This window comes from Pyrgilauda ruficollis, unplaced genomic scaffold (assembly GCF_017590135.1).
Source record: "Pyrgilauda ruficollis isolate IOZ18807 unplaced genomic scaffold, ASM1759013v1 scaffold43, whole genome shotgun sequence".
Lineage (NCBI taxonomy): Eukaryota > Metazoa > Chordata > Aves > Passeriformes > Passeridae > Pyrgilauda > Pyrgilauda ruficollis.
In genome coordinates this window covers 7,915,378-7,939,435 of record NW_024525823.1, presented here as the reverse complement: position 1 = coordinate 7,939,435, position 24,058 = coordinate 7,915,378, and the positions used below count along the sequence as shown (strand labels likewise).

The following is a 24,058-nucleotide window of genomic DNA, read 5'->3' as shown; positions in this document are numbered from 1 at the left end:
AACTTCATTTACAGCAGAGCTGCTACACCGCAGGACACGTGGGGCTGGTACCAACTCTGCCTCTACCCTCGGCTTCTCCCCCAGGCTTGGCAGGAGTCAGACCTCACACTGCCTCTGTCCCTCACATGTGTGTGTGCAGCACATGCATGGATTAAGGCATGTTTCAGGAAATCTGACGTACCTTAGTGAATTTACTGCAGCCTAAATAACTGAAAAATGACTTGATGGAATTAAACAATATCCATACAATACAAGTTTCCAACAAAACATACAAATGATGAATTCTTTGGGATTTTTTTTGCCAACACATAGTAAAATGATTAAATTTCACAAACATCTTTTAGTAATTTGGACTTATTTCCTGTTGGCTTAAATAATTAATTTAGCTTGTCATATTCTAAGCTCCACCAAATTATCACTTGATAGGTGTCTTACCTTTTTCTCATCCATACAGCTTAATTAGTAGTAATTATCCTCAGAGCGTTGAGGTTAACAGATGAAAACACTTTCTTACAAGAATAGATTATTTTTAGATTAATGTTTTTTGAATGATAGACAAGAAGCAATGAGTGGCTAAGAGACATATTTAGGAAGCAGTGATAGTAGGCCTCTTTCAACCCTGCTCTGAATCTTATATACTGTATGACCTCAAGGGAACCACTAAAATTTTATGAGTCTATTTAATTCAGGCACGTAAAATACACAAGCATTAAAAAAAGTTTCTCAGATCAGAAACACAAGGAAATGCTGATTCATGAACTAGCTAGCCCTAAGATTTTTATATGCATTTTAAAGGATATATGATTGACAGCAACAATAAAAAATGCAGCGTAGCAAAGCAGCATCTTGTTCTAAAACTGTTTCCTTTTTCTCTTCTTTCTTAGAAAACTTAAAGAATAAAATTATCTCTCTCAATGTGCCACATTAACAAGTAGTTGTTGCCCTCTGAACAGGCAGTGTTGGACAGTGAACCTTTAAATTTCATTGAAACAAATATTTTAAAACTCCATACTAAAAATGCAACAAAGTAAATATGACATTGAATGTTACATTTCAACAATGTCATCTTCAAACACAAGGAAAACACACAGCACCAAAAATATTTGCCTCAAATGGGATCAAATACCAAAATCGTAAGTAAATTGGGGAAAGTGTGCAGTACCTTTAAGAAAATTTCATTCAAGGACACTATTGACTTCAGTAAAGACTAATGTCTGTCTGTGTATTTTCCTACAAGTTCATTGAGATGACAAGAGGGACTTCATTTATTTCTAAACTTTTTCTTCTTTTTGTAACATCTTTTTTAGAACAAATTCTTTTATTACCAGAAGATGTACATATCATGACAATACTTGCAAACAGACCACAACCCCAAATGTGAACCTTGAACTTTGCTCAGATTTCTACCTAGCCATTCCAGTGGCTGGCATAAACAGCTCAGAAATTTGTTCCATCTTCTATGTCACAGTCCAGGTGACACTGTAAGTGTGCTACATTTGGCTCAAAAGAATTGATGAAGCCAGACTTTATTGCCAATGCAAGCAATAACAGACTACATCACTGAAATAACAATTTCTCCATTTCCCATTTAGTTTGGACAAATATGATACACAAATTATGTGATCTACATTCAGAAAAGTTATTCTGAATAGTGCACTCTCAACAACACAACAGCAATAATTTCAGCCAAAGAAAACAGAGATTACTGAAGTATTTCTAGCCATTGTCCAACTCACTGTTTTAAAGTTCACAGTCTCTAAATAATTGCAGTCAGCTAAGACTAAGAAAAAAAGGTACTTCCACCCCGGCTATGCAACTTGTGTGAGAAGGAGTAATACCAGACTGACAGAATATTTAGAACATGGTAGCACTCAGTGTTTGTACTTCTGACATATCTTAGACCGTCCTTTGATCATTCTTTTAGATCTTTTGCAAGACTTCTAAACACACCACAGTTGTGTTTTTATTTTTCATAAGATAAGGCTCAGCATTTTTCAAAGAAGTTTTCCCTTAGCAATGTTGCCCAGAAGTAGAACACTCAGTGTCCAACTAATAAGTGATATGAGCTAATAAAAGAATAAATTAATGTTTTACAGCTTATTTAACTGAAAAAACTAGCTTTTTTACTTGGTTTTTGAATTTAATTTTGCCTTTTCTACCACAGACCAAACAGTTTGTAGTTCCTATTTACAAAAAACAATTACACGCATTACAGCTGGCTTTGTTTTGAACTCTCAGAAACAACACAAGAAATACTCCACATGAAGCCTTCTACCCTTCTACTTCTAACTGGTTTAGATTTACCAGTTTCCTTATATTTGCTGGAGACATTCTGTCCAACATTTTAAAATTCTGTAACACCTACCTGCTTCTCTACTGATCTACAAATGTCACTGACAGATGCAGTGCTACATGTGTGCATTTTCTAAATAAAGGGATGCATGCGACAACAGGATAAATAAATAAATCATCAAATCAGAATACCTATTTGAGATGTTACTAAATTATTTGGAAATCATAGTACAGAGGAACTCTGTCATAAGGTCATAGTGTAGATTATTGAAACCTCATGAGTAAGATGTTTTGTAAACAATGGCTTGAAAGAAAGCACTTAAATTTACCTGAGAAAGCATTACTGTAGTATCTTGAGAGTGTTTGCATAATATCTTTGGAATGCTGAGTCCATGGAGCAATCTTTCTATAAGTTTTTACTCTGTGGACAAGCTGAGAGCCTCCATACTGCAGAGAAAGTGTGTCCCCATGATCTTCATATAATTCTTCAAATAATCTGAAGGAAAAGCAAAATGTGTTATCTGTGAAACTTCTGAATATAATTTTTTTAAGAAAAGATAGAATCTTTCTACAAGTGCAATACAATTTCTTTGCCTCTATTCAGATAAATATGTGAAAATTTTATTCAGACATAATAATTACTGAGAAGGTTTAGACTTTGAGATTTTCATTACTTTTTGATATAAAAGCAGAGGTTCCCACAGAGCATGCAGTTCTGTAGATTCAGGAAGAAGATTAACATGTCCTACTTCTTAATGGAGAGAAAATAAACTATATATCTTCACTAATCAAGGCATGTTTAATACATTAAAAGGGACAGAACACATCAATATCTCAAGGCTACATTTTCTGTTAAGTTAAGAATGAAGTTAGCATAACCTTCCAAAAAACTGTTACAATAATGATAAAACAAAGGTACAAAATGAATAAACATGACATATAAGGAAAGTGTAACAGTTGCTAGAGCTGGAAAATCTTGATGTAAGCAGAAAGCAAAAAGAATTGGCTAAGATTTGACTTGAACAAGGAGAGCTGGCTAAAAAGTCCTCTGGCATCAAGAAGCTGACACTATCCAAACTGGGACCAGTCCAAATAGCAAAAATTAAACAAGCTTCCTATCAATGACAAAAACAAGACAAAAAGAGGCTATCTTAAGGAGATGGTGCTCAGTCTAAAAGATAAGAGACTGGAAGGTGCTTCTCAGAAATGGAGACTATGGCCTTGCTTGAGCAAGACAATGACAAGAATGACATTTTGCTATAGAAGACTGGCAGTCTAGTTAAGAGGCAAAAAAACCCCAAACCAGAACAAAACAAGCCCCAACACCTCCCCAGGTGAAATGAAAAAGGGAATGAAAAAGTAAACCCTATCATTAAACCTGTTGGAATGTGTTTGACATCAGACAAAGTAACTCAGGTATCTACACGTAATACCTGCAGAACAAAGAAGTCCTTGAGGAGTGAAAAGGAAGTTAGAAACAAACAATTTTTTTTATTTTAAAAAAAGCACCAAAAACAAGACAACAAGAGCATTCCCCTCATAAAGTTTCCAAAAAAAGGGACAGTATTGCATATGTAACCTAGCAACCATCTGACTGAAGTTCTCCCGGAAAGGAGCTGGATGAAGAACACTTATCTGAGAAGCAAATCAATTTCTGTAAAAACGAAATAGCTGTCCAGCAAATCTTCTGTCCAAGGTCAAGTACAATAAGATCAATTAGGAGGAAACATCTGCTAAGTAACTTTAAACTACAGAGGAAAAACCCCAAAAGAACACACAAAAAAAAAAAAAAAAAACACCCAAAGAAATAACCCCAAACCCACTTGCCTCCACAGAAATTGTTCAAAGAACACAACACTATGTATGAGAATCTCATTTGTTTGTTTGGGTTGGGTGGGTTGGTTTGTTTTTGTTTGACCAATAGCCCCAGGAGGCTGCACAGCAACTGGTATTGGCAGCAGGAATTATTTATTCCCAGAGGTAAACATGCAGCTCCCAGCAGCTGGGACATGGTGGATCAGAAGTACTGCTAGCACACCTAGGAAGCCACCAGTGGATGCTCTCCCTGGCCACCAGGCAGAGGCCAGGAGGCACCCACCTGCACAGTGAACCAACACTCTGCAGGTGAGGTGGTTTCTGCAGCACATACCAGCTCCAGGCAAGTGCTGGAAACTAATGGGAAAAAAGAGAAGGAGCTGAAGGTATATCTAAAGTGAAGGGGACTGAAGCCCAATTACTTGTGGTTCCTGAATACAAGTCAGGTCTCCATGCTCTAAAACTATCAAAACACTAGTTAAAATCAGCAATGAAGCCATAAGTTTCACAGTAACAACAACAGCTCAAAGGAATAAAGCACAGCACCTTAAAGACTCCTACATTAATTTCTGAAGCATGTGTACAAGTTAAGCATCTTAGCTCACCCTGACCCCCAAAGCATTTCAATACAAATGCTGAGTTTTCATAAAGAGTTTGAGGATGCTTGTGTAAGTACCATCGACATTTGATCTGAAAGAACAATTTTGCCAAAAAATTGTTTTTCTTGCTTTTCTTCAATAAATCAAAAACCATGAAATCTTCCCAAAGAAAAAGTAGGAAATAGCAAGGTAAGATGTACTTCTATACAATTACCAGTTTGGCATTCTCCGTGAAAGTATGTATTTACTTCACTTTTCACTCTCAGTCAGCATTTTGCCTCAAGCAATTGAAACAAACGTAAAAGACTGGGGTAGAGGTTTTCTGAAACTTATTTCAAAGGAAAACACATCTCTTTAAGTTCAGGCATATAAAAAGGATGAAGTCAAGCAGTTATATCATAAGACTGATTAATATTCTTTTCCAGAAGATCGAACTTTCAGCATGACAGGATTTTCTCAAGCTTTCAAGTATCAAAGACGTTTTAAACTTGGATGAATAAACATGAAATCATTCCAACAGAAATAACTATACGCTTCTTCTACGTGGACATAATTCTCCATAATCTCTTGACTCAAAATTAAAAATTAAGACCATGACACACTCTATTAATCTATCTTACCTTACAGCATCTGTATCAAATTGTAAATTTGGTTTATCAATCAATCCCAATGAATACAACTGGTAGGCCAAAGCACATTTCCCCACCATAAACTGGGCTGTGTTAGTGCGATCTAAACAGTCCACACAGTTGGTTCGGAGGACTCCAGTCTGGTAAAGCAATCCAAATAAGAGATTTATCTTAATCAACAAATTAAGACACTCATGATTATTACTTTTTTACTACTATCTAATTCTTATCAAATCTCAAATTATGTCAAATTTTATCTGCTCTGCTGTTTATCCGCCCTCAAACATATCCCAGTGATCAGCCAGTACAGGAATGGTCACATGTTCTCTAACTTTTAAGAAATACAAAATTATGAATGGCAAGTCAAAGTAACTAATGCTTCTTAAGAATATGCCCCGTGTTCAGAGAATGTAACCCTAACATTCAGGTATAAATTTGATACTGTATGGTTTGCAATTTAGTCAGTACTTTTCTGACCTTACAGGAAGACATGTTTCTAGTTGTATTTTCTTTTAGTGCTGGAAACTGTAACAATGTACAGAATATTCAGCACTGGTGAAAATGTCAGTAACCCATATTCATGTGTATGAATATGTTACCAGGGTTAAGTATGTGCTTATTCCTCACTTCTTCTGTAGAACATTTTATGACACGGTTTGCTAAAATGCTGCTGGTTTAACTTTCACTGCACTGGTAACATTACAGACTGAACAGTAATGCAAACCAGTTTAAAATACAAACATTTCTCAGACCAAGCCCAGCAAAGATGCAATTCCAACACCACAAGGTTTTGGGGTACCATGCAAGAACTTAAGGCCCTAATTCCCAATTAGAGTTCTAGGAAGGACAGCCATAATAATATGTACTATAAATATTAATTTAAGAGCAGTCTGTGAGTGACCAATCAGGCATTTAAGTGAAATGAGTCATCATTCTTTGGGAATGCTGGCCTACATCACTATAACTATGAACTAAAAAAGTATATTTTAGTACCTGCAAGCGACCAGTGGAAACAACACAACCTCCCAGTTCATTCCATCTGAAAAAGAAACAAAACAGAATGACTTTCAAATTATTTCATAAAATAACAGATCGAATCATGTGTTGATCTACTCAGTGACAAATAGTTACTTCTGGATTTTCAGCTATTTAAGAGATTTCATCTGCAGCAGTCTAAGCAAATACAGTTTCTATTTTTAAAAAAAAGTTTTAAATTTTGTATTTATAAAACTATAAAATCCAGTGGTTAACAACAAACTCAGTAGCATTTAGACGACAATTATCTTATTAGTATGCTTCAAAAGAAGTCACTTAGTAATTCCCAAATTAATAAGCCTTAAAATAACAAATAATTTAATAAACATAGAAATTCCAAACAGCTTTCAAAGGAATAGGTGCTATTCATTATGCATCAAATAAATTATAGGTACTTTTCATCTGGACGCAAGATGCTACAGTAGGAATCAGGTCGATTTACAAAAAATCCAGTCTTCTTCACTACACTCTCTGCAATCACATTCAGTCTGTCAAGGACATTGCAAAGTTTGCTGAGGAGAGGGGAAAAAAAAAAAGAGACATTCAAGATACACTAATACCAAAAAAATCTCACTACATAAAAAGCTTTTCCATAACAAAAATTATTTAAAAACAGGCCCATATTACAGCTTTATCAATTCAACAATAATTATGTCTATGGTTTTCTTAGATTTTATTTATAGATTATATATATATTTTTATATTTTTTATAGATTATATATTTTTTTTCTTAGATTTAATTTATTTTCTTAGATACAGAGTATCTCAGACTGTATCTGAGCAATTTTGCCTCTTTTTGATAAAAAATATTACATAAACTAGAAGCAGAAGACATAAAAAACCCCTAAAACTCCTTGATTTTTACATCGCACAGATTTTTTCCTACCAAACTTTCTGTGATTCAAAAATATGAATGAGGCAGAAAAGGATGTATGATAATCCTGAATCACATTCCCTTGTTTTGTTTGCAAGTTGCTGTTTTGTTCAGTAACATCTGCTTTCATATGTGCATTGCAGCTACAAGCACTAGTACAGACAAGACTTCTTCTACCTTTTAGTGTATTTGGCCATATCCCAGGGTATATATATAATTGCATGCTCTGGGGGTAAGAACTGGTTGAGGTATGTCACAGCAGCAACAAGTTCTTCACTGAGAATCCTTTCGTGCTTTCTTTTTTCACGTTCCTTTAGCAAAAAGAAAAGGAAATTTAACATCAAAATTTTCATTAACAAACATATATAACCCATACACATGCACAGGTACATGTATGCATATATAATGGAAATCAAAAGTGGAAGCTGTAACAACAGCAGGCAGTTCTTCATAAACAGTACAACTAAAATAGGAACAGAAAAGATAGAAAAATTGGAATACTCTAGGTTTTTAACAATCATTTTGTATTAGTAGCAAAAGTCACCTGTTTCAACTGTGCATAATCATTGGCTGAAAAATGGTATGCTGTAAGCGTAAAGAAGAAAACACAGAAACAAAAGTGGTAATGTAGATGAAATGAAGAACCACAAAAGAGAAGCAAAAACACAGGCAGAAAGGGAAGCATCCCATTCAATTGTGGAATAAAGGAGGACAACGGGAAATTCTTCTCCATTACTGGCAGGACATGGCAAACGACAGCTCCCATTTCCCAGTCTTGCAATAATTTTTGAAAATTAGAATTGTGTTGTCATTGCATGAAAATAACATTTGTTTTCACAGAACCACAGAATGGTTCTTAAGATCACCTAGTTCCAGCTTCACTTTGAATGGAAGCATACTATTTCAGTCGTTTTTAGTGCTAAATTAAATTTAGTGGTAAATTTATTTGGACTTCGATCTAATGGGTAATAGCAAAAACCTGAATAGAACAGTGAAAGATTGCTGTAAGAAGTCTCTAAACATGGGAAATTTGGTTTTTGAAGGGCTGTAGTGGAGGCAGAGTTATGTACCATATCCTGTAGGATTTATGAAGAAAATATTCCACTTTTAAGCTAATATTAGTTTTAGAATATAACCAAAATTACACAGCAACTCTACAGAAAGAAGCATAATATTAAAAATCAAACACATAGAACATATTCAAAATATTGTACCTTCACAAGATTCAATATAATAATGGGAGAGCCAAATCTCTGAAGCATTTGGTCAAAGTGAAGAGCAGCAACATGTGCATAAGGATCTGCTTGGTCCACTGAAACAAACATAAATTGAAGATAAGTGAGATGTAGAATTTTCCCTTAATAGTACTCTTCACAAAAGATGCATTAATTCTCTGGTAGTAATGACACAGTTAAATACTTTCCCCTTTTTTCATGCAAAAGCTGTTAAAAAAATATTCCCTTTGCCAAATTGTAGGCAACTTCTTAAATTTTCATGAAATGCTTATACAGCACAATTATTCTGGCCCCATTAATCTCAGCCCAGACATCATCCACCATTTTCAAAAGGTTTAATATTTTATCCACAATACTAAGATCAATGTAGCTAAATTCACACACAAAGTAACACAAAGAAAACTCACATCTTCAAACAGGGACCTTTCCTATTTAATTTCTGAATGTAAAGTCTAAGATGGAGATTTTTTTCTTAAAAATTACCTTTGAATTATGGTTTCACAAAGCACAAGTGAACAGACAATTTGTTAATTTTTGCAAATTCAGTTTTCACATATTCTCTCAGATGTTCCTTTAGGACACAGCACTAACCATAATCTATCACAAAGAATAATTTGTACACACGTGTTATGGGTGGCTTAGGCATCATAGTTGAAATATCTTGAGACCAGTACAGAGGGACAGACCCTCGAACCTGAACATAGGAAGAATAACTCCCCGCAGAAAATGACATAACTGAAGCATCATAAAGTATTTGTTCAGTTTCCACTTCATTAGCAACATCTCCCTAAACCAAACAGAAATACACATATGATGTAGACATGACATTCAAAGCTGCATGCAGTACAGAGAATTGGTCATTACAAACAGAGCACAATTAAACTGTGAGACACTGAACCACAGTATTGAGAACAACACCAAAGGTTAAATTCCCATTTGTCCCAAATGAATATTACTATTTTTTAATTTTTTCCCTCAGTTTGAGAAATAACATTATCTCTAAGTGTAAAAAATCCAAACAAGTGCCAAAAAAACAAGTGGCAAAAATCAAAACAATTCAGAACTATTAAATCTATTATTTTAGGAACAATTTTATTATGCCAAGGAAAAATGTAATGATACCTGTGATAATATCATCTAATAGCAAAATTTATAGCCAAACCCTTAACAACCCTCCAAACCATTTCAGCTCTTCAGTCAGTCAAGTTCAAGCTTTCATACTGGGGAGGGGCAGGAGGAAACAACCCCTAAAATCATATTTGATTTACCTCACAGTTTGAGCCTCGTTTCAGAAAACGTGTTCCAGCAAATTTGCTTGATCTTCTGGCTATCAGAGTGACATATATAGGGCGGCCATATATTAACAATTCTTGAAAGAGAAGTTAAGGTTTACATGTCACATGCAATTTTTTGTTCACTTACTTTATGCACGCAAAAGTAAGGTCTAAAAAAAGTGTGTGAAACCTATATATCTGATTTACTAAAATCACCTTAACAGTGGTGAGTATCACTTCCAGACTTATTTTGCAGCTGAAAGAGAACACTGCCGTTTCCAACAATCTGTTTTAAGAATTTGAAAAGCAAATCTACATTGCAATACTTACCCACCTTTCAGAACCTACAGAAGAGAAGCAACCTTTCTATTTTATGAAATTACAATGGAGATGAAATAGATACAAGATACACCTAGCACTGCAAATGCTGCCTTTGTGAATATTGGGATTAAAACTTCGGAGCTTCATTTTCAGGTGAAGTATATTAGTCATCCTCTAATTATTTGTTTGGAAAAATATACAAATTTGCAACCACTTAAGTAACAATAACTGAAAGCCAGAGGCAAACACACTATGGATGCAGTGGTGGTTTTTTTTACAATCTTTTTCCATTTTAATAAAACCAAACAGAATTAGAACCTCAGCATTAGGGAGGCACAAGAAACAGTTAAGAAGATACTTGCTCACTCCTGCAGCTGCAGGCATAATGTTGTTGGTCAGATTCACCTTTGATTAATTAAATGAAATAGTGGTATACAAAAAGAGATCTAGCTTTTTGTCTGGGGACTAAGCCAATGAGCAACAGTCTTACAATGATAAAAAAGCAAAATTAAGTTTTAAAGACACCACTAATGTTAACTTCATAATTATATTTTCTTCCCAAGAAATTTTAAACTAACATGATAGTGTTGGTGAATAAAAGTGTCTTTGTAACACACTAAATTCTTAACACATAACCTGACATTTCTTTGGACTGTGATACGCATTTGGACCTTTGCTCCTCCTGCTACAATGTACATACACCCTTTTAGCCATTTAAAATAGTATATAGTCAAGAAAAGAGACTTTCACACGTCCTAGTGCTCCTCACACAACAGGGCTGAAGTTCCATCATGTCTTCAACATAAAGACAGTAAATACAAGAATTTCTGCAGATCTCAGTAACTAAAAAATGTTTTAGAGAAGATTAGTAGGAAAGCATTTCTATGGCAATGTCATGGTTTAATCAGATCAGTCAGCAATTCAGTTCTCCTTAGCGTTTCTCCCTTTCCTTAAACATCTGCGAAAAAATACAGCTGAGCCTAAAAATCCACTCAAGTTCTTTACTACTAAACCCCACACTTATAAACAGAACCTCACTGAAAATGCAGTCTACTTGTCTTAGGGTCCTCTTACAATAACTATATTTCTTCCTTGGAAAGTCATGAAAATAAAAGCTAAATAATAAGTATAAAATTGAATGATATTTATATGACAAAGAAATAATTCAATGTTCAAACTGGGTTTTTTTTCAAAATTGATAAACCAAAATTCATTACAACAATAGAAGGATACTTGATTGCCCACAGAATCCATGAATAATATACAGCAGCCAGTCACGATGAATAGAGTCTCTTACTGCTTCCAGAAGCTTGGCATTCCACACATACTTCTCATAAGGCTTACTGCAAATCCCAAATACACCTAGGAAGTTGTTACAGTGAAAATGCATTAGCAATTAAGAAACAAGCACACCTGCTTTAAAATCCAGGACATTGGATCTCTGTTCTGATTTTCCCTTCACTGCAACTCAGTGTAGCATTTACTTGCATCCTTGAAGTTTGCTGAACACAGATAATTCCAGGAACATGCTGAAGTCCAGCCTTTATGAGGATTCGCAATTTTTCTAGAGTTGCCAGTCACTGTTGTGACTGAGTGCCTTCATGCAGAAGTTACTGATATACTTCAGTATTGAAAAAAGATGTCTATAGAGTAGTATCAAGGGATTTGATAACAAGGGAAATAAAGTTGCGAATTCCAGTTGAATTCCTTCATACAGGAAAACTTTATAAGCTTCTCAATTCAGCGTCACCTCTAATTACCTACTAGGTTCTGGAAGATCATGAACATCAATCCTTTTTCAGACAATTCCACACAGTTTTCCTAATTTGCACTAATACCAAGAAACACAGCTATTGTAGACCTACAAGTTAAAATTCTGTTTCTGACATATCTGGAATCAGAGTCTTCTTCTGTTTCAAATATCAGATCCAAGATGACAACTGTCACTGAAAGGTGGTCGGGGGAATTGAATGAATCTGAAACTTAGAAGAAAGAGGACAAGAATTCTATTGCCTATATTTTTTCACACTTTTTTCAAATTAAGTTTCTGACAGGATGAATTATATTGTAACAGTATGAATGCCAATTATAGCAGACAACTATAGCAGTCAAGTGTTCCACTGGAGGAAAAAGGCATTCTTCTTACAGACTGCAGGTGAAAATGCAGCTGTTAAGCAAACTATTGCTACCTAGACCCAACTTACTGTAAGCCCAGGGAAAACTGATGTAACAAAAATATTTTCATAAAGGAGTTTAGACAGTCAGGAGAAGCTGGTCACAAGCACTTAGCCAGCAATTTTTCCTCTTTCTTACTACTAGCAGCTTTACTTTGGTGAGAATTAATTCTTAAATTACAAGTGGCTATTTGTTACACATATTCTATGATTATATAGGTAAGTAGCACACAGTGTTGATGGGGCCAAGGTTAGGGCATCTTCATTTCTGATTGTTTTTACAATGAATAGTCGAGATGGTGCCTTTGTAAGGATTCCTGAGGGATCCTCCAGATTAGAGTCTTTGCAGAAGACAAATTATTGCTCTCTTAATTCCTTTCTGATATTGTAGTATTTGATAACCAGCTGCTGGTATCATGATATGTATGACCATGCTACTAATATCTTTTTCTTGGGGGCATGGGGTTTCATTCAACACAATAAAATTAAGAATTTCAGAAGAAACTTTCTCTGTGTGTGTGTGTGCATGAAGAAAAAGGAAGAGAAAATAGTTTTTCTCTCTGGCTGCTCATCTTTCTACTCTTATGAACACATTAGATCCAAACTGAAGGCTAAAGTTTCCAACCGAAATGAATAATTTTTCTTACATTTCTTGACAGGGATTACTACAGTAAGATGATGCGAACTTAATGACGTTCCTCTGTTGTCAGTATTCTCCAATATAAAACAAAAAAAATTATTATTGGTACTTAATCAGTTATTGATTCCCACTCTCCTTGTAACTCATTCCTGTTGGGAGACTCAAAAGTCAGTTGAGTAATCAATTGCTGAAAAATGTCAGCATGCTCAGTCATCTTCCCCAATCACAATGCAACTTAAAACAATGACTACACAGAAATCACATTGTTCACATTAAAATGTATTTGGCACTTCACAAAATCTTTTATTAACTCACAACTGTTAGGACACTACTGACCAACAACAGAAGACATGAATGTTTCTCAAAAGTAAACCTAAGTGGAACATATTTTAAATGCACTCATGACCAAAACCATCAGTTTATTGAGATGTGTTTTCTTACCACTTCCCCCCTGTGTTGAAAGTCCTTCATCTTCAAATATATCAAAACTCTCTTGTCGGGCCTGGGTTGTTTCAGTTTTTAGTGTCTCAAGTGGCATTCTCAGGACAGTAAGATTATACTGAAGGGAGTGAGACAGATCATAGCTGTAACTGATAGACAGTTAACATTTATTAATAATTGTAGATGCAGAGGAATTTTCTGAAAGCCCTTACTTTCCATCTGTACTTACATTTAACACAGTACTATTGTATAGAAAAGACTTCCGAACAACAAACACAGATTCTGATTCTATAATGGCAAATGATACAAATGATTTCCAAAAGAAGCTTTACAAACTGTTTACAGTTTACAAAGACTGAAAAAGTGTTTACAATCTTCTTTTAACTGAAAAATAAACATAACTTTTGAACAAAGCTTATCAAGAAGCTTAATTCACCATGTCCGAAGAAGCATTCCAGCTATTTAAAAATAGCTTTTTAAAAAAGCTATTCCGTCAGAAATATCTATATACATTGACAGCCTCATTTTTCTGAGATTTAAGTGCTGCTACTTTCTAACTGCTACCTGAACTCAAAACAGCCAAAAAACTGGTCCACAAAAACGGTATTTGTCCCCAGATTTATGATTGCAGCACAGATGCATATTAAGGCACTGGCTGCTGAATAAAGAAAAGGGGTTTTTTAATTAGTTCCATAATAGCTACAAATTTTCCACCTCATGTATTTTTTACTAACACTCTATACTAATGGCTAATTTTTTTAAGCTACTAGGCTTCTTCCAAATGGGAAACCAAAGGTACAGTACACTTAAAATCACAAATACTCCTATATTTCTATTTTAGTCTAAGACACCATCAGTGATTACTGGTCCTCATGTAAGTTCTAGATATTCATTAAAAATCTAAAGAATTATTTAAACATTAGACATTTAGATTTATCACTAATGATAACAAAGTATAACCCATGCATCCACATATTTCCATAATAATGTCCTGACCCATCTGTTAGGGGAAAAAAAATTCTGTAACATGCTCTGTTTGCATATAACAGAACCTTCAAACAGTATCCCAGTAAGATACATGTACAGGCTGTTTCTCCCACTCTCCCCTTAGACCATATGTTTTCTTATAATTGATTTCTAATTTTCTTCAGGATTTATACAAAAATCATGCAGAAAAATGTGTTATGCTTTCAGCCAAGAACAATTTAAATGAAGTTGATAGATTAAAAATATTCTGAACAATAAGATAGAATACTAATATCATACTATGTTTCTCCTTTTGAAAGTGAAAATTAGGCTAAATATGCAGTTTAAACACAGAGCACAAAAACACTTTATAAAAAAATTATTTGAAAGAAAAATAAAACATAAACAGTAAATTATCTGTCAGTAGGAAAGTTCATTTATGCCACACAGGATTTGTGCCAAAAACATACTTTTGTATAAGTCATTCACTTACTCATTTTTTTCTGTACAAGAAATTTTATATATGTAGTTTATCTTAATTCTACTATATCTTCTCCAAGTTTTAGCTTGGAGAAAATAAGTTTCTGGGAAGACCTCCCTATGACCTTCCAGTACTTTAAGAGGGCTTTTAAAAAATGAGGGAGAGCAACTTTTTACATGAGCAGATGGTGATTAGACAAGGCGGAATGGTTTTAAACTAAAACTGGAGAGATTTAGGAGGAAATTCTGTACTGTGAGTGCAGTAGGATGAGTGCAACTGGATGATCCATAGGTCCCTTCCAGCCCAAACCACTCTATGATTCATTTTATGATAAATGTGTTTATTAGAGTCACATAAGAATATTCTCCTTTCCCACAGAAAATGTAAAACCACAGAAACAGTACAAATTTGTCATCTCCAAGCAAAGGAGGTAGCAGGGAGAAATTGTATAGAATTAGGGCTGGGAAACAATGCATGGAAGGAAAACTCAGGTTTTACACTGCAAAAAATCTAAGCATGAACCACACATAAGACTTGGGTAGGTTTTATCTTCACAGATCCAGCTGGGAAAGCCTTCATTTTCCAAGAGAAAGCATCTTCTAGACTGACACACCTTTTGGTAATTGCAAGAAAGACTTTTTTTTTTTTTAAGTCTTCAAATCTCCTAACTAGTACTGCCAGGTTTATCACCACATTCCTCCCATTTTTGTCCCAAAAATATCACTTAATAGTATCTGGGACACAGAAACTTGTCTCAGGTATGGCATTCATGAAACAATAAACAAGAGAACTGCAGTGCCTAGAAATCCCTATGAAAGACATACCCCACACAGGGTGTATCTTAAATGAGGACCTATTGCTCTACTTTTGCCCCTGAGTCAAGGCAAAGCTTTATTTATGGAAAATGAGATCAATAAAGTATAAATAACAAGACAAGCAATCCTCCTGAAACATAATACTTTTCCAAAGAGAGAACTTCTGCATAATCTGGCAAGGTTGAACAGTCTGTAGAAACAGTAGTCATAGTGTCTACTTTTTTCCATGCCATTAATAGTTCTATATTTTTTAACCTAATACAGACTAAATTCCTGGCCAACTGATTAAAGGAGAAAGCAAGTTCAAAATACACAAAGGAAAATGGACAAGCAGCATGATCATGTGTCTTATTTCTACAGAGTATAAACCTAAAAGTCTTGGGTATCAAAAACAAAACCTATAATCCTCTAGCAAGTGTAAGTGCACATTTTTAAAAAAGGAATAGTAACTAATACCTACCTAAAATAGAAGTTGCTAGAGAGGTCCACGTTTTGAAAGATTCTCAGATACCTAGCAAAATAATTCAAGTGGTAGGAAAAATTATTATTTTAATGAGACAGACTATAAGATGTCATTCAGAGGAAAGAAATTACACATAAATATTGATTCTTGCCCCATGTTACCTTCCTATCTTACTGTAATTGTTTTGACAGGTAATTAAACTAGGATGTCAGCATTTGGATTAAATAAATCAAATACTCTTTTTTAAAAAAAACCCGAAACTAATGTCTACTCATACACATACTCTGTTTCTTTAAGCAGTTGTAAAGTTGTGGCTCTATTTTCCACTTATGCACATCAAAATTTTCAGGACTTAAGAAAGAAAACTCTCAAAAATACTACAAAAGAAATAAATTTTTCCATTACTCTCAAGTAAATGAATAAAAAAAGAAATATCTATCAAATCTGTCATAGCCTTGAAAATTCCCAGAAGAAACCATTACATTGTCTATGAATAATACAATGGCAGACACCATAAATATGTAAGTTAGATAACATGGTCTGCTGTACCCTAAGAGGAGACTGAGGTCTATGATCAATCCCACCTTAAAGTGGAAGCTTCTTTAATATTTACTACTGGCTTGGTTAATTACCTGACATCAATTTATCATAAATCATCACTTTTTGACTATTCACACTTAGTACACACAGTTTACAATTTACTGATACCAGTTGCCTCCTATTTCATAGAAGCAAAGTCACCCTACCCTGATAAAAACATAAAGGCCCAAACTTTTCTCTTATTAAAAAAGTCTCTGAAAAGTAGCTGTTAAACTTACCAGTGAATCTTTTCATCACCCTTTACAACTGCAACATTCACAAGATTCTGACAGCACAGAATAATTTAATAATCTATTCAGCACCTCTTGAAGGGCACAAAAGAGCTCTTCAGGTGAGATTAACATCATGCAAAAGCTACTAAATAAAGAACAGTGCCCCAGATTGTACAAACCAATATTAGCATTACTTTGCCCTTGCAGGAACAATGCTTATATTAGACACTACTTGGTGCAGATTTGCTAAACTTAGCTGTGACATAGAGATGTGGGAAATAAACTCCAGAAGCTATGACAGTTGTATTTACTCTCCAGGTTAGAGGCCACAGAACTTGTAGTCTATTTTTCAACCGATAAGATAAAATGGCTTGAATGACATACTAATACAAAAAACCCATGACTGAAGTTCCCAGTTGCAGTTCAACATCGTTTAGAAAATACTCAAAAAGTACACACTAATTACCAGCATTATTTACCTGGCCTCATCAGGATGACTGACTCTTACAGAGTCATTTGGAATGTAGATCATATTTGTATCTTCTATTTTATATATTGCATGACCTCCAATATCTGCCATTTTTCTTCTTTTTGTTATTAACACAATGTAATAGCCTTCTAAAAACCTGACAAAACCTGTTAAAACAGCATTACAATGCTTTTAGTTGCATATTTGTGTTTATTTGATAAAACATATTTAGCAAAACAGTATCAGAATTGTCTCAAGACTTCAAAGAATTTTTATTTACTTTGAATGTTACATGTATATATATATACACACACACACACACACAAAGAGTCTTAAAATTCACTCCCATTAATCAATTAAATACATAGTTTTTACTTATTTCCCCTCCCACTGTGGGTATTTTTAATACTAGGTAGCAGAGTTAGGACACTGAAAATTTGGACTATGTTTCTGTCTACTTAACATACTTGTATTTGCTTTTGATAGGACTCTCACATGCCTCAGAGTGAGGCATACTCTATTTACTTCAGATACTGAAGGTTAATTTTCCAGGGTAAGGAAGAATCCCAGATTCCAATTTTCTTTCCAGGTTCAGGTACTCTCTGCTGGGAAGGGACACAGAACAGCAAAAGGATTTGTGGGTAAAACAACACCTTTGTGCTCTCTCTCCTTAACTGAATTCCTGGAACTGAATTCCTTGACTAGAGCAGCATCTCCCCCAAATCAGCCATTCAGAGTATGAGGGGTACTCCTTTTTTTCCTGTTTCCTCACTCAGATATCAACACTTGACCCTGCTGAAACACAGAAGGCTAAGAAGGTAAAACAGGCAGTGTCTGGTTTTATTGCCTATAAAAAAGATGGCTTCTGAAGCCTCCACTCTCATTCCCTGCAGGGCACAGCCATGCTTCTTCATGGAGCGCCCTCCTTTGGGTACTTCTATTATATATGATTGGGAAAAAGTGTAACAAACCTTTAAATACAACACAAACCTGGAAACTGAAATGAAAAATAAAAATACATAACCACCCCTGAACTCAAATGTGGTACTTATACAGTATAATACAGCAGTAATATGCTTTAATAAGTAATAAATTACATTAATTAGCTACTGGAGGTAGCTGCTCTGATAGGCTGCTGAGATTTTGAAACTCACTACTATAACAAATAAATAAACTATAAACAAATAAATTAAATTGGGGAGGGAGGTGATGATGACATGATACAAATGGACCCTCACAACTCATAGTTTTACTTGTATTTATACTCTGTTCTTGTAGCTTTGCAGTACAAAGTAAAGAAGAAGGATGAGGAGAGCATACATTTTCCTCCCTGTCACTGCTGGAGGCTGCAACGTGATCGAATTAACTGCAATCTTTTCTTCCACCTTATTAGCCCCCCTTGGAAAAGTGCTTTCACCTGCACAGACAGGAGGCCCTGCTGACAATAAGAAACAAACCTTCCATTTGAAGCAGGGTATTGAATTTCAGATGTTAAATAGTAGTCACAGTTCTTCCTGTATCCTCCAGATAAAATCACTTATGTGAACAGTTTCTGTCCTTTGAATTTCAGCAAACATTATACCAAAGTCTGATAAGGAACTGAGCCTTTCTCCCTGGCCTGGTTCCCTCCCTTTAAAAGCAATTTCCACTTTTAAACACTACACAGTAAACCAGAACTCAGCCTATCAGCATCCCCATTCTGAGTGCACTGAATGTACTGCATCTGGTAATGAAATAACTAGAGGACAGAACAAAGCTGTTCTTTACAATTTTATAAAAAAATAGCCCCGTTCTCAGCCCTGACCTGAGCTAGGAAGCAGAAATAAACAACCAGTTGCATTCCTTCAAATTATATGCTTATACAGATATGGTCTGAATCATGTAATTTGGAAGTATATTATCTGACAGAGAGTTGGTTACTTCTAAAGAGTCATCTAGAAATACATATACCATATCTGTTAACCAATACATTTGTGCAGCTAAAGAACAGAAACTCTCCTGTTATGAACAGTATCTATAAACAGGCATACAACTGGGATGCAAAATTTTAACTGACTGCAACCACTTTTCAACCAAATATTTATCACATATTTAGACAGCGAGCACCGATGGCTTGTGCAAAAAAAAAAAAAAACAACCCAGTGCTGCAAGGCTGTTGGAAGCTCCTTTAGTTTTACCCATATTATGAATACTCTTAAATCAGTAAGAAACATAAACACCATCTGAGGAATTTCTGAAAAGCTGGATGCACTGATGAATTCCAAAATGCTTCAAAGGCAAAAAGAATGAAGAATAAAGTTCGCTTAATTTTGATTGTTATGCAAAATTTAGAAGCATCCATCCTTTAAAGTAATTGCATTCTCCACTTTCTCTGCAGCTTTGGCTTTAGATGTCCAGGTGTATATTGACTCTAATAAACCACAAAGTATTCTTGAGAGCTGTCACAGCACATATTAACATTTACTTTAGAGACACCAGCAATCAATATACTGTCCTCACTGTCAGACAATAGGCAGGAAAATAGTGACTTTCAGATGAAGTTAGAAGTTACTAAATCCTTGAAGCAATGCTTGAGGAATTATGGACAGCTGAGCAGCACTTTAAAATTCAGCTGACATACCAGTGAGTTGTACTTGCTCAAACATGAAAAAGAAATCTTTAAATATGTCACTGCAGAAAGTTAACTTAACTGAAAAGTTATCATTGTGAATAGTGTGTGATAAAGAAATATACCCTAATAAAGAATATTGACTTTAATTTTCTTTTTAAAAAGCATTCTGTGAGCTCTGGAATTCAGGAGCCAGGTTCTACATGATTTGTATTCTAAGATCAGCTGGGTTTGGTAAAATCTTCAACCAAGTTTCTAGAGCCTGGCTATTTCCTAGATCTGTCCCTTAGTGACAAAGAAAAGACTGATTACAGCACAACTTTCACTCCTGTACTGACCACCTGTTTTCAAAAAATACACAGAAACTTACTTATCATTGAGAATTACAAATTTCTAATTCCTTTTTAGTTTCATAAATAAATAAAATTGGGGGAGACAGAAAGATATACAACATGACACAATAAGCCTCACCTCCCAGGAAAACAAAAGATTTGATAAAATCAATCAAAACACTTACCTACTATACCAAAAGCAGAGACAGCTCGAGATAACCCAGAAGAGCCCTTCTGCCCCATCTTAGTTCTGTTCCCCAGGTCTAAACGACCGAGAAGTTCCCTCACCTCTTGCTGAGTATAAACATGCTTTAAAAGAAAAAGTCACAGAAGTTACTGTTTTGGTAGCTAAGTGTTATTTCATGTCAGAGCATAAAAGAATTTGCTTAATCTGTGAAATATACAATAAACCAAAGGCCTGCTCTACATTCTTTCTTTCCCATTTCAGTGCTACCAACAAGGAACCAGTATTATTTGAAACAACTGGGGAAAAAGCCCAGCAACTCAATACAGAGGCACTTACCTTATCATCAATTATAACCAAATCCTTTGGTTCAGTGCGGTCTATTTTCAAAACACGGTATTTGGTTTCTGCAGGATTACTTCCAACCAGAAAATACCGCTACACAAAAGAAAAACAACAAAACCGGTCAGAATATTATACAAGATATAGCAACCAAAACAGTGTAACTTAAGACATCAGCAATGCCATTTACATTTTGCCTAGACTAGATCCACTACTATTAACATCAAATATGCAATGTTCCGTATGGACTGTTAATGAACTGTTTTAGACACGTATCTTAGGAGGTATATTTGTATACAACCAACTTCTACAACTTACAAGACCTCTTTCTCTCCTTTTTACAAGCAGGAAAAAAAAATTTAAAATCAAAGGTTAAAACCTGTTTAGAGAAGATAAACTGTAACTTACACCAGCTACTGTCCAACCACACCCTGCCCCAGCCACTACTGTTTTCACTTGCTCTGTAAAATTTATCAGAAGCTTATGCATGAGTTTTTCACTTTTCATGATCTAAAACTTCTGTTGCTATATTCTACTCCTTTGCTATTTCTGTCAATTAGTCTTTCCTGATCCACACTAAACACTGCAAAATTTTAGGTACTTTAGTACTGCAAGTTTTCTTCCATTTTTATTTATATTTGCTATGATATTCTTCTCAACAATGTTCTTCCACAAAACTAAAATTTTCTGGTTAACAATACTACTGCTTAAAAAACCATTAGCTTTAATTCACATTTAAACTATGAAAGAATGACCACAGATAAACATATAGTATGTTCATTTTTCATATAAGGAGATCAAACTAGAAATTAATTTCTGCATTTAGAGGAATTAACAACAAGCACAGGTTGCAAGACTGACTTGCTAAAAGTAGCTCTCATTTTTTCTAATTCATTCAATCAGTGTGGTGCTATCACAGCAAGGTGGAACTCATTAATAATGCTCAACCTTGTAGGAAAGCATGGCAAATTCACGTGGATCTATGCAGTCAGAGTCACATGGACTTAAGATGTGGGAAAATAAATCAATAATAATATTCATACAAACCTCACAATTTCATAATTTATACCAATTAGATATTAAGAAACATCTTTACTCTCAAAATATTTAAGGTGAAAAAAGAACTTAAAGACCTCTTCAGCTTCCTTGAATTCACAAAGCATACAGATATTCAATAAGCTCTAAACAGGAAAAGCCCCTTAACTTTAAAAGCCACAAAAGGAAACACCACCAATTTCTGGCTCCACCTTGTACACTGATATTACTGTGGTAACTGAGTGGTAGGTTTTGCTGTTTACTCCCAAATGACAGTAAGAAGGCCCCTCAAATTCATATGCCATCACAACACTCCCTCACCAAAGGCTTTGAGGCAGCACTTTGGCACAGGAAAGCTAAAAAGTTTCCTACGGGTTTTTTTCCAGCAGTGATGTCCTGCAGCGCACAGCCCAGGCTCCCCAGCCTGGCCTCCTCAGAGCAGCCTCTGCAGGGGATCCCTCAGTGCCAAGCTCTTGCTTCCCAGGAGGGAAATTACAGGGACAGTGCATAGCACCAAATGGTACAGCTCTTTCTGCTGCTATCTCCCACCATCAGCAAGAAACACCACACCACCAAGACTGACACTTGCTTTGACCATGCCATTATACCATCTTTTTCTTATGCAGCAAAGGTGAATAGGCAGAGGGAAATATATTCATTTGTAACACTCAGATGATAAGTTAATATGCATTTCAGGAGTGCAGCTTCTTTATTTGCAGAAATCTGTTATTTAATTAAAGGTAAACAATTTAAGTATTCCATAATACTGCAGTACAGCACAGTGACGTCCCACTATGTCCACCTCACTAAATGAGTGCAATTTCTTCCCAAAGTGACACACCTATGGTTACCAACAAATAATACTGAATAAAAATAGAAGAGCAAAACTCTAAGGTGCTTGTCCTAATAGCAGTTTGGACCATAGAGCACATTTAAAATTGGAACACACATGACACATGGGGAGGGGGAGAGAGAGAGAGATGGATATAGAGTTGCAAATGCTATTTCTAAGGAAGTTCAGCTGGATACTTCTCCATTATCATTTTAATTAAACAATAAAACATAAAGAAGTGCTATGAGGAATGCATCACTCACATCACCTTGGCAGCTGCAACAGAGAGCTGTGCACAGCTACAGGGCCAGCATTAGGTGCTGCTGCTTAGAACAGCAGCAGCAACATCAGATTAGATGAGGAGTAATTGTACCTGCAGACCATGGAAGCAACCCCCATAATGAATGGTACTTAACAGGCTCTCTGAAGTCATTTAAAGACTAATTTACAGGGTTTAAGCTGGAGAGTCAGACTGTGGAACGTATTAAGGAAAGTCACTTGAGAGCAGCATCAAAACTCAGCATCAATGGACTTAAAGTAAGGCAGGCAATAAGAAATCTCTATTTAGCAAATGGGCATGTTACCCACTGCATGTCAGAGGATATTCTTGTGGAAGTAATAAATGAAACATCTGCAAAAACATCTGAATTTGGGTTAGTGTTCAAAACTAGGATCCCAAAATGAGACCTGTGCTTGGGAAGTTTTCAGGACAGGCTAACAACCCCACAATTACTTGAAAAACAGCCTGATATGCTCACTCATATTCAACCTTCAAGATCTGAAAGAAAAACAAAGATTGTAAGAAAACTAATGATGCAAAAAAATACACAAAAAAGACACTTCAACATTAGCTGTTTCTGCTACCTAATTTATGTATCTAATGAATAAGTAAGTCTGTCTTACTGGATGACACAGAGCACAAATAAAACCGTATCAGTGACATGTGCCGCAATTATATTTCCCATCACATGAATACTAACAAATCATAAAGAAAAATACCAAATCAGCACAATACTGAGCAAATAACAGCAAATAAATTTTTATTGTTGTAATATAATTGTAAAATTAATCAAAGCTAAAATGTGCTGTAGTGTTTACAACTCTTTTGATTACCAGAAATTATTGCAATAAAAAAAGAGCAAAAGCTACGGGAAACTTTCTGGAGTGTTTATGCTTATTACTTCATTCTGTTTATTACTATGTTGAACTGAATAATTTCAAGCATTTCCCAAGTGTCTCAAAGAATTCCACTCCACAGCACAGCCAGTGCATTTAGACAAACAGGCAACCTTGACCAACAAAGTACTTTTTCCAGAGAACAGAACTGCAGCAGAAACTGCCGGCTCCCTCACCGTGCTCTGGCCAGAGCCCTCCAACCACACCTGAGGTG

At 35.3% G+C, this 24,058-nt stretch overlaps 1 protein-coding gene across 3 annotated transcripts in view; it reads right to left on the bottom strand.

Annotated features, from left to right (window-relative positions):
• The window catches only part of FIG4 (FIG4 phosphoinositide 5-phosphatase), a 50,703-nt gene that overhangs the window by 19,530 nt on the left and 7,115 nt on the right, over nucleotides 1–24,058 (bottom strand). Inside the window, exons 2-15 of one of the 3 annotated variants that reach the window (XM_041478156.1) lie at nucleotides 20,799–20,897; nucleotides 20,461–20,584; nucleotides 17,346–17,502; nucleotides 16,052–16,102; nucleotides 13,330–13,478; nucleotides 11,308–11,436; nucleotides 9,748–9,848; nucleotides 9,104–9,266; nucleotides 8,459–8,556; nucleotides 7,422–7,555; nucleotides 6,766–6,882; nucleotides 6,329–6,374; nucleotides 5,327–5,475; nucleotides 2,622–2,788 (exon numbers count right to left, since the gene is read on the bottom strand). In XM_041478156.1, the coding sequence (XP_041334090.1) occupies nucleotides 2,622–2,788; nucleotides 5,327–5,475; nucleotides 6,329–6,374; nucleotides 6,766–6,882; nucleotides 7,422–7,555; nucleotides 8,459–8,556; nucleotides 9,104–9,266; nucleotides 9,748–9,848; nucleotides 11,308–11,436; nucleotides 13,330–13,478; nucleotides 16,052–16,102; nucleotides 17,346–17,502; nucleotides 20,461–20,584; nucleotides 20,799–20,897 (1,684 nt within the window). Of the gene's footprint in view, nucleotides 1–2,621; nucleotides 2,789–5,326; nucleotides 5,476–6,328; nucleotides 6,375–6,765; nucleotides 6,883–7,421; nucleotides 7,556–8,458; nucleotides 8,557–9,103; nucleotides 9,267–9,747; nucleotides 9,849–11,307; nucleotides 11,437–13,329; nucleotides 13,479–16,051; nucleotides 16,103–17,345; nucleotides 17,503–17,802; nucleotides 17,941–20,460; nucleotides 20,585–20,798; nucleotides 20,898–24,058 lie in introns of those variants that run through there. The other 2 variants (XM_041478158.1, XM_041478159.1) reach the window with 2 other exon arrangements.